The 11,882-nt window shown below is 41.4% G+C and overlaps 1 protein-coding gene across 3 annotated transcripts in view; it reads left to right on the top strand.

Moving 5' to 3' along the window:
* Gda (guanine deaminase) overlaps window positions 1–11,882 on the top strand; it is a 93,693-nt gene that overhangs the window by 51,565 nt on the left and 30,246 nt on the right. For all 3 annotated transcript variants that reach the window (XM_031389912.1, XM_031389914.1, XM_031389913.1), the window contains exons 3-5: window positions 1,876–2,047; window positions 4,946–5,033; window positions 7,542–7,647. In XM_031389912.1, the coding sequence (XP_031245772.1) occupies window positions 1,876–2,047; window positions 4,946–5,033; window positions 7,542–7,647 (366 nt within the window). The remainder of the gene's footprint in view (window positions 1–1,875; window positions 2,048–4,945; window positions 5,034–7,541; window positions 7,648–11,882) is intronic.

Raw genomic sequence — 11,882 nt, 5'->3', positions numbered from 1 at the left:
ACACACACACACACACACACACACACACACACACCCCTAATATCTTGAACTATTATAAAGTCTCTGAAGACAAGAAGATGCTTCATTTCTCTGTAGACTCCCCACAAGTCTTAACTGAGCTTCCTAAACCTAACTGAAAACACCTGACTGCATGTGAACTCAAAGCTGTTTCACTTTGTGTAAAGAGTATGAGCCCCAAAGACAGAAGAACTCAGAGAGGACAATGAGTGACACATTTCACACTGTAGGATCCCTTCTTATTCATGAATTGTCACTATTCTTTGTCACATAGAGCTTAGCGGAACAAGAATGCTGAGCCTACAGGGGAGCTGTCAAGGTCAAAACTGCCCCCCAAAGCTAACAATTGGCTTTTTCAAGCTAATTGTTAGTTGTAGTTCCTGAGCTTACATTTATTGTTATACAAATGAGGATGCTACTTGGCTACTCTAGAACATTACGTTTTCACCACCAGCAGCATTTACTGATGCTTTTTGCCTTCCCTAGGCACCACTCTTGCATCCAGTAACTGGTCCTCCCCACAATTTTGTGGCCATAACACTTTGCTTATATTTTATAAGGTAAAAAAAAAAAAAATCAAAATGAGATTCAGAGAGTCTGGATCACATGACACATATCTCACTGCTGGTTAATGGGGAGTCCTCACTCAGATAGTCTGATCCAGACGGTATGTATGGAACTGTTATAGCAAGCTGCCTGCCACAAGCAGCATGATGCTCAGAGGATGCTGTGCACGGCTCCAGTACATGCACATATTCAGTGTTAGCCATAATAACTGCAGCTGCATACCACTTCTAGTTCTCTTCTTAAAATAGAACTTTTAAAGCTGCTCATGGCTGCCTCTTACATCTAGATGTATGGATACATTTTATTTGCTGGCTAAGGGTTTTTTTCTTGTGGTGTCAAGTGTTGAGTTCAGGTTTGTTGGGTGATTTTTTTAGTTTCTGTAATGACAGTAATGGAGTATATATCATGTATTAATAGATATGTGTTTGGATGAGTTGATGCAATGACTACCCAAAGGAACTGAATTAGCTCATCCATGTCTACTAGCATTGGCCCCCCTCCCTTCTGTGGATAGTGGTTCTGACAACTTAAAAATATCTATCCAAAATATTCATAAGAATAAATAGAAATGTGGCTGGGTGGGCGGGCGGGGGGGGGGCTCAGCTGATCAGAGGTATGAAGCTGTGCATAATGGTGTATGCCTGACATCTGAACACTCAGAAGGTAGGAGAAGGAGAAATATGAGTTCAATGTCAGCCAGAGCTATACATCACAATCATGGATGGTGGTCACAGCATCACACCCTCCTCAGTGCCTCACCTTCAGACCAACAGCTCATTTCTATACTTCCCTGGCAAAGACCAAGGATCTCAAACCAGTCCGGGCTTGTTCCTGATGCTTCTGTTGAGAGCTCAGCCTTTAAATACATGGAGGAGAGGATTGCTGACAGTCTTCTAAGATGAAGAGAGCCACTGAGCCTTAAATCACTGTTTCTTATCTTTAGTCCCCTTCTGTTACACGTGTGCCTGCCCCTCAACCCAAATCTTGAGGCTTGAAGGCCCCACCCCACCTCTGCTCTCTGTCCAGCAGTGAAAACGGAGTCATAGATGTGCCCATGTCCCCTCTCTTTTCTTCTGCTGTAGTGGCTTGGTTTCTGTGCACTTCTAGGTTTTCCTTTCCTCCACTGTCTCTGATTGGAACTATACACATTGCAACTTAGGCACGCTCTCTCTCTTTTAGCAGAACATTTTACTTAAAAATAAGAAAACTTCGAGTTGTAAAATTGTAAGATAAATGAAATCCTTGTCTAAAGATCCTATTCAATGCTTTTCTTTTCTTCTTACCTTTCAGTGAGTTCTTCATACCAGGCCTTGTTGATACACATATCCATGCCCCTCAGTATGCCTTTGCTGGAAGCAATGTCGACCTGCCACTTTTGGAGTGGCTGAACAAGTATACATTTCCCACAGAACAAAGGTTCCAGAGCACTGATGTGGCTGAAGAAGTGTACACTAGAGTTGTCGTGAGTATTCTGTGTGCAAATCCTATGTAATGCCTGTTCATCTATGCAAACATTCATTTCTAAGACCAGACTTCAGGTATCAAACTGAGGACATTAAGCTGGGCAAGGACTGTAACAGCTTTAGCCCTTTTCATAATTCACTGTCTATGCCACCCTCACAATGACAAGGATAGAATTTGAGTTTTCAGACTCTCAGCCTGGTGGATTCTACAGCATTCTTTTAGTTTCATCTTCTGGACGCTTTCTCTCATTGCAGCCATAATCCTGTTCTGAGGGCCATATGGAATATCTGTGTGACCTTTAGAAGGCTCTGTGACTCACTGTGACCATCTGTTAAACTCAGAGATAATGATAATACCTATTTCATGGGATTGTTACAATAACACACCACGTTAATATTTGTGGGGTCCTTAAAATAGTGCCTAGCATATGGTAAGAGCTGGATTTATCTATCTATCATCTATTATCTATCTATCTATCTATCTATCTATCTATCTATCTATCTATCTATCGTTCAAGAAAAAATAAAGTTCAAATTACATTTAGGAAGATAGCACATTGTTTCAGGAGGTTTTCGAGGAGGGAAAACAGGATAGTCCCACATTATAGAATAGGTCAGGATGTGATGTGAGCACCAACAGCATTAATGCAAACAGTGGAGTCAATTCAGTCCCTGGGCAGTGGCTGCAGTGTTGTGCCCACTGCATATTGATGGCTTGGGAAATAACCATACCTTTTCCTCTTTCATAAACATTAGCTCCAGATTGAGAGCTTACTGAGACACTGGAAAACCATCAGCAGCAAAGAAGGCAGAATACAAATGCTTTCACCTGGCTTTACTTCTTGCAGGAAACACTGTGGACTATGTTCCTGGATTCTGATTGGACATAGTGGTAGTTCTATGGTACTGGCCATGCACCTTCGCAAGGAACAAGCCTAGCTACCCTGCTAGTATCATTCCAGCCTTAAAGAATAGAAGCGAGTGCTTACATTCATTCCTTTGTCTTGCTTAATTATAATTGTGGGACTTATATTTTAGCCTGCATCCATGTGACACTAGAAAAACTTTTCAGGCTAAAAGCTGGTTATGAATTGGCTAGCACATGGTGCTAATGAATTGTGTTAACCACACTAAATCTTTATCCTCAAAATGTATTTATACCTCTCATTGTTCTAAAAAGGGTTTGAAATTGCTTAAAATTGCATAGTATGAAACAAAAGAAAATGAGTCATCAAATAACAGCAAAGAAAAAAGAAGGGAATGGAGAAATAAAACCCCAAAGTCAATGCACAGTCTGGTAGAGTCTGTTACAGATTTAGCTCTGTTTCTAGCACATGATGTAGACAGAGAAATCAGAAATGAAATTCACTCTGTGTGTCAGTTTGAGAGCTGCATTTTTGGGGGGATAAAAGCATATGTATTCTTTATACTGAAGTTAAAAAAATAATTGTAACTTTGCTAAATGTGGGTGGATATTATGGTGTCAAAATACATTTGTAAAGATGATTATGCATAGAAGGAAGAAGAGGAGAAGGAGGAAGAGGAGGAATAGCAGAGAAATAAAGGGAAAATTGCATTATATCAGATCTTTACACTTGAGATGAAGCATCAATGTCCTTCAGGTAATATACATAACATATTTCTTTATGTAGGTATTTAAATTCAGTGAGTTCTAAACTGGCCTATTCCTGACAAGCATTTATTTGCCAGATATGTCCAATGGTTCTGGTTATGAGCAGGCCTACACATGCTAACAGAGATCTGGGTGGAGTTGACCCCTGCTTAAGAGAGTTGACACCACCCTCCCCTGCCCTGTACTCCTTCCCTCCTTGGGTTTTCCCTGGCTTGTCACGTGACCACATTGCATAGATATCTGAGTTCTCTAGTGTTTTTAGTTCAATCGAGTCCAATCTGAAACTGCAGCTTCTCATCCAGTTGAAGTTTCATGAGGACCAAGGCTGGAGGGCTTTCCTTGAACTCACATCGGCACTGATTGATAAACCTCATTACAGGATGAACTTTGGAGGGAGCAAACACTGGCTTTAGTGTCACTGGGAGAACATGCCTTCCAGTGACTCATTTTCTTCAGGAAGGAATTCTTCAGCTTCTTCAAAAGCAGTGGGAGTGACATACTCAGTGTTCTCAGGACCCTGGCCATCAGCTAGATCTCCACTTAAACCCTTTCTTCATCTTGTTCTTGGGGATTTCTGCCCTTTCCACACTTAGCAGTTTCTAAGGAGAGTGACTCCATCCGTACACAGAGCAGGTTAGGTATGGTTGGGAAGCTTCTACAGAGAGGACGTGACTACACAGACTCCAGCTGGTGTCCTACTAGCTCCCCGAATGCCCACCCTCTTCCCAAGTTTCCAGCATCTTCTCTGTGTTTTCCTCTGCTGTTGTCGCATCTTGCGTTTTTCTTGGGAGTTTAATCTATGTTGCCCTCACTTACTGTAAGTGCAAACGAAAATTCACTAAGGATAAAAGCCATAATGATAAGTGTTCTGCCAGGCTGAAGCAGAAATCTAGCTGAATAATTTTACTTTGTCATATACAGAAAAAAGATCCCATTGGTATACTCACAGATTAGTAAAATCTGCATAGCCTTACACAATCCCAAGGAACCAGGAGTTAACTGACATCTCATTTTATGACCGCTGAAACGCCCAACTACGTGAATCTAGGAAATCAGAAGCACCAACTTCTCCTTAAGCTCACACTTTTAGAATATAAATACCTTTGCCATTTACTTAGTCTCTTCCACATCAAGATGGCATACCTTTAAATAAACACATCTTAAAATTAAAAACCAGACTTCTATTTTCATCCATATGTGCCATGTGACTTTTCTGAGCACATGCGATTCAGGATTTTTTTTTTTTTTTGTGGTTTATTTTTAGAGGAGAACACTAAAGAATGGCACCACCACTGCTTGCTACTTTGGAACAATTCACACTGACTCATCCCTGATCCTTGCGGAAATTACAGGTGAGCAGCTAAAAGCAGGATTTAGGGGCATGTCAAGTAAAGACAACCAGAGCATGCCTGGCAACGGTTTAGACTCAGTGGGAAGCTGTGCCTTTGGGTCTCGAATTTGAGCATTTGGACTTTGTGAGTGACTGTGAATATCCTAGAGTCTTAAATGTATTTTTATTGTTTAAATGATTTAGTTATTTCTATTTGGGTTCTGATTCCAGGATAACATTTATAGATCAGAACTTTGCATATTGATTTGGGGCTTATTCAGTGTAGCTGTGGCAACAGTTTGTTACATTGTAATCAATGGGTAGGTCTCGACAGTCAGCTAGATTCAGGGCATTGTGCTTGATGCTAGGACTGCAGTAAACTAGAATACAATCTTTGTTCTAAAAGAACCAGAAAGGACACTTAGACACATTGATTAATAATTGTAGTAACACCTGTTATAGGTACCAGACATTGTATAAAATACTCAGCCTAAATGGCCACCTGACATATATTGATACCCTCCTAGCACAGACAGATTAACTAAAGCACCAGGATGTTCACATGTCCACATAGCTGGGAAGCAGAATTGAACCTAGAGTTAGGCTGACAATTCCACACATACCCAAGTCAGTGCCTGGCGTATAGCAGGTACTTGGTAAGCGCTGCTGGCTGGTGATGTATTTACCGCACTGTTGGGTTCCAAGGTAGTTCATACCACAGGCCAGTTGCTGACACTAAAAACAATCACGAAAGTTCTCAGAAGAGGCAAAGGCAGCCAGACTAGGAAGACTCCATGGAAGCAGCCTTTAACAAATTAAAGACAAAACCAGGAGAGATTGAAGTGAGAAAATGAGGTGGACAGAGGAGCTAGGGCAGGGATCTTGATGATGAAGGCCGGAAATAGCATGGTTCAAAGGAAGGGGGAGATTCATTGCATAATGAGGAGTGTGAGGAGGTTCAGACCACAGTGGGCCTTGTCTATGCACCAGAGACTTAAAAGAAGGTTTTAGGCCAGTGAGTGATATAATGAGAATGATGTTAAGGGATTCATCTGATGATGACTAGATATTAGAATAACTCCCAGGGAGAGAGAAGCAGAAAGCCTTTTGAAAGACTCGTGACAGCAAGAATGATGTGTTTATAAAAAGATAAAGAGAGGGGGGATATGTTTCATGTGTGTATAGTGAAGTGAGGGGGAAGGGGGTTCTTCCATGGGCCCATGCTGAGGCATCCCTTTCCCTGAGGGACCAGCCACATGATGCTATAATATAGAATAGAGTTTACTCAGGGCATGGGAAAGGGAGTTGAGAGGGTAATAGAGGCAGAGAAAGGCAGAAAAAGAGAGAATAGAGAAGTAGAGGAGTAGAGGCTGGCCATGAGCACCTGGGGGGAGGGGAAGGGAATGGGGAGAGAGAGAGAGAGCAGGAAGGCAAGAGCAAGAGAGAGAGGAGGGGGCTAGCAGACCCTTTTATAGTGAGTCAGGCAAAACTGGCTGTTGCCAGGTAACTGGGGTGGAGCCTAGACAAAATGCTAACAAAGGAGACATTGTAAAACAATGCCACTTATATAGCTCAACTGAAATAACAGTTCCTTCAGCACATCTGATGGAGATCCTTCATTGCCAGCACTGTTAGGTATTCAGTTAATGATAACAATATCAATGCTGCTATGGTTAGGGAGAACTATGACAGAGCATCTGAGGACAGTGTGCCTCATGCCTCTTTCTTTGTGTATTTCTTACCATCCTGCACAGCGCAGAGGACTCTGAGACACCGGAGCTTGGGTTTCAGATAGGCATGACTTGAGTATGTGTAGAATCATTGACCTAACTCTAGGTTCAGTTCTGCTTCCCAGCTATGTGAGCATGTGAACTAACTTTGTGCCTTAGTTAATCTGTCTGTGCTATGAAGTCATCAATTGATGTCAGACAGCCATTTGAGGTTCAGTATTTTGTACAATGTCTGGTACCTATAACAGAATCACAGTGTTGCTACCATCTTGGAGTAATCTCAGGGCTGAGGAATCAAACCCAAGTCAGTTGCCCAGGATTCATGATCTTAACATTTCATATACTGTGTTTAACTAGAAAAGGGACAACGTATGCATGGAGAGGAACTGGATCCAGTGATGGCAGGAGAGCGGCAGATAGACAAATGAGAGGAAAGGAGAAGAGATGGTATATGAGAAATATTGATGCATTTGCTAGGATCTGAAGTTATTACCTTTTGTACCATGAGGGAAGATGAATGTCAAGATAGTTATAACATTGATAGAAACATGGACAAACTGTTTAATCAAAGGGAAAAGGGAAATAAGAAGTATTAAAATACCCAATTATTTGCTGGCAGGCTGGGAACCGGCAGGGGGCTGGGTGGAAGTCTGTTTACTATGTTTAGTGGCTTTGTTATTGTCACAGTGTGAAGTCAGAGAGGTAATTCTTAACATTCTCACTTTTTAGAATGATTTTAATTTAATTTTTTTTTAAAAAGAAACACATTTTTAGATTATTTTTCTCTGTTTGCTTCACAGATAAATTTGGACAGCGAGCATTTGTGGGCAAAGTGTGCATGGATTTGAATGACACTATTCCAGAATACAAGGAGACCACCGAGGAGTCAGTCAAGGAGACAGAGAGGTAGTGTGCCTGAGGTGGGGGTGGGGTGGGGGTTGATCTATATTTTGGATGAGTTATCTGCTATTCTGATGTAGTATGAAATGGAGATAGGAAAATAGATAGCACTATGACCTAATTGAGATCTGAATACAGTGACAATTTTCAGATGGTTGCAGTATCTCGTTAATCGACAATGCTCAAACATGTGATAGTGGTCAGTGGGTCTCTCACATACCATTCTTGAACCTGATAGAAACCTCCATGAAGTGTCTGGTTTTTGTTTTGTTTTGTTTTGTTTTAAAGAAAAGAAAACAGAGCCTGACAGCCTGGGTAACTTGTCCATAGCTATTGGTATAGACCATTTACATTACTCTGATGTAATGTCTGAGATAATTGTCTTATAAAGAGGAAAGGTTTCTTTGAGGTTATTGTTCTAGAGGTTTCAGTATATGGTCTAGTGCCTACATGCCTTTGATGAGATAAGAGTCAATGGTAAGATACACTGCTCATCTCACGAGTGAGAAGGGAGAACCATACAGAGAACCCCAAAATGCTTCTCAGGGGTACATGCCCAATGACCTAAAGATGTCCCAGCAGGTCCCACTTCCTAAGATACCCCATTTCCCAATAGGACTAAACTTTGGCAGATGGACCTATGTTGGACACTCATCCAAACCATGTTAATAGTGTAGATTAAAGTGTAGGGCCAGGATTTAGTACAGTGAATCTCTGACTTTAAATGTAGAGTTCCTTTTAGGATGACATGGGTCTTATGTCACACTTAATGGAAAAAGGAGAGGCAGGAGACATATATTAGCATATGTTATGCATGCACATGCCCAAGAACAGTGGTGTGAGGGGTCACTTACAGAAAACATTGGAGGTTATGAAAAATGTTACATTTGTAGATAAGTGACAGGCATTTCAGTGAAAATGTCTCAGTCAGTCATGGCGGTCATGCCTACAATCCAAGTACATGGGAGACTGAGAAGGGATGATCATTAGTTCTAAGGCAGCCTTAGCCATTCAGTGAGACCCTCTATCAAAACCAAAACAAAGTTGTTAGTTTTTTTTTTAAAAAAATAACCAAAAAGGATATGCTTCCCTGGCACAGAGAAGCATGAAGAGGCACAAAGCAGAAATATTTTCTCTAGTTAAGTAACCCAAAGACACCAGTGTGAGATTTTATCCTGTGTCCTTTCTGTCAATATGTTATAACCCCCTAGCACCATCATTATCTCCTGGCATAGAAAAAGAGAAATAAATATCTGCATGAATGCTAGAATGACCACCCCATATGCAAGTAGTGAACTAGAATCTCTCCTCTTTAGAACTGTTACATGAGGAGGTAGAGACAAATAGCAGGAGGGCTGTATTCCTTTTGTACCCTTATCCCACTCCTGTGGGCACATGGGAGGTCAAGCCCTGACGATAAAAGGTCTGGACACATTCAACTCTGACATATAGGCATGAGAGACACTGAGTGGTAGAAACCAGCATGCCTGTTCTAGGGCTTCTGGGCACAGAGGGAGTTCATCAGAGGATGTGAACAACCTGTTGGGGTAATTTGTACCTCAGAGTTTAGAGAACCATATGCAGATGGAGATGTCAAACCATGGTGTGGACAGAAGACAACATAGCAGGTCCACATGAAGACTCTAATGTGGCTGGTTGTCAAGCCACCTCTCATAGATATGACATACAAAAGAGATGCCCTAGATATACCAGTGTCAGTTCCAGGATAGGACTCCAAGCAATCTGCTTGCAAAGGGTATAGATAATCCATGCTATAGTAGAAGTCCAGCACAGCAAGTCTATGACTCACAGGTAGACAATAGGGAGAGTAGAAGCCTAGGACCCCAAGCAGGATAGTTTGCAAGGCTCAGCAGAGCTGCCTAGGATGAGTGTAGAGTCATCTATACATACCCCACATTGCAGTACAGTAGGGAACCCTGAAATACACTCTAGCTGAAGTTTTAGTCAAGTGAACACTTGGCTCACTGAGTTAAAAAAAAATGCAGGATGGAGCTAGAGAGATGGCTCAACAATACCTGACTTAGCCATGGTTCCCAGGACACATGGTTACTCACACCTTTTAAACTCCAGTCCCAGGGGATCTGATGTCCTCTGCTCTCCACAGGCACTGCATGCAGATGTACACTCACATATGCAGACAAACACATCCATGAAATAAAACTAAGAAAACAAGAGGAAAAAATGCAAGATATCCTGTTCTGGGAGGAACCAGAACAAGCCTGGCTGATGGATCTGATTCCTCCAATTTCCAGATGTTAGGTTTGCAGCCATTCTTGAGTTAATCCTGGGAGTTTCAAGAAAGAGACAGAGGACCATGTGACCAAGTCTACCAGAGGACTTGTCACACATCTGACATGTCTACCAAACGGTGTGTGGATGCAGGAAATATGGTGTACAATAAAATTGATCAGCTATGAGAAAAGCAAAGTGGTTACAACATGATGAACTTTAAATTTATTATTCTAAGAAAAGAATAAAGAGGGCATGTTTTATAAACTTCCATCTATATTGAATATAGAGAAAATGCAAGCCCCTGCATGAGGCATAAAGTGGGAGAGGTTTGCTGTTGCCAGGAAAGAACTGTCTCCTGACTATACACCCAGGGGATCTCGCTCTGAAGATGAATTCAAGGACTGTATTATTATGATAACTCCACAACCCAGCAAATTTGCTAAAATTATTGAATAGAGCACATAAATGGGTGAACTTTATGATATGTAAATTATACTTCATCAGAAATTATTTTAAAAAAATGGAAATATGTTTCAGTGCACAATCTCTTTAAGAGTCAAGTGGGAAAGGTTAGAATTTTAAGTGTGTAGTTTGGAAGGGTTGCTTTTAAAAATCACAAGAAAGTGGTTCTTGATAGGGACATTGTAAGAATAGAGTGGAGCTTTTTCCAGATTCTCACGCTGTGGCTCTCTTTTGTACTACCGTGTTTCTCTCATCTCCACTCTCACCCAGAATCCTGCTTTTGCCCCACACACAACTGAAGAAATTTCTTTTGAAGTCCAAGAATGTCGAGATGTAATGACATATTCTAGAGTCTTCTTAAGATATAGCATTAAATTATGTCCCTCTTCCAGTATGCCAAGGTCACTGAATGGACTTAGACTATTTTATAAAATTGGTGTGCTTCTTTTGAAAAATGTACATTTGTTTATGTTTGTGCATGTGTCGTGTGAAATTGCATGTACTAGTACACACACATCCATGGAGGCCAGAGGAGGATGTTGGGTGTTCTGTTCTGACACTCTCTGTCTTATTCCCTTGAGAAGGGTCTCCCATTGAACTGAAAGATTTTAGTTCCGAGCATCCACCTGTCTCTGACTGCCAGCACTAGGATTTGAAGCAGGCCTAGTTTGCCCAGCCCATTTTTGTTTGTTTTTGTTTTTGTTTTTTACATTGGTTCTGGGGATTCAAACTCAGGTCTTCGTGCTTGCCTAGCAAGTGCTCCCACCACACCATCTCCTTGGCTCCATAAATGAAGGATCCTTTATTATTTTTTTTTAAAAATTACCCTTTATTTAAAAACAATACCCTTTATTTAAAAAAAATTACCCTTTATTTAAAAAAAAAAAGTTTCGTAGGGTTCCCTGATGGAGGAGTTGGAAAAGGCGCTGAAGGAGCTGAGGGGGTTTGCAGCCCCATGGACAAGCAACAGTGTTAACAGGCTGAAACCCTTGGAGTTCCCAGGGACTAGACCATCAACCAAAGAGTACACATGGAGGGCCCCTTGGCTTTGGCTGCATATGTGGCAGAGAATGGCCTTGTTGGACAGCTGTGGGAGGAGAGGCCCTTGGGCCTAAGTGTGTTCTATGCCCCAGTGTAGGGGAATGCCAGGGTGGGAAGACAGGAGGGGTAGGTAGGTAGGTAGGGGAGCACCCTCATAGAGGCAGAGGGAAGAGGGATGGGATAGAGGGCTTCCAAAGGGGAGACCTGGAAAGGGGAAAACATTTGAAATGTACATAAAGAAACTATCCAATAAAAAAAAAATTACCCTTTGTTAAAAAAAAAGTTTCCTGTATTTGGCCAGGGTTCCTTCAGAAGACCAGATTTGTTAAATATGGTGCCCTGTCCATTAGATTACTTAAAAAAAAAAAAAGTTTCATGAAGTAATAGCTTTTATTGTGACATTTCTGTAGGTGTATATGAGATACTAAGATCATATCCACAACCTCCTCAATTGCTTTTGGTTGTGGGTTATATTTTTTTTTTTT

This window comes from Mastomys coucha, unplaced genomic scaffold, assembly GCF_008632895.1.
Source record: "Mastomys coucha isolate ucsf_1 unplaced genomic scaffold, UCSF_Mcou_1 pScaffold21, whole genome shotgun sequence".
NCBI classification, from domain to species: domain Eukaryota; kingdom Metazoa; phylum Chordata; class Mammalia; order Rodentia; family Muridae; genus Mastomys; species Mastomys coucha.
This window is presented reverse-complemented; position numbering and strand designations above follow the sequence as displayed.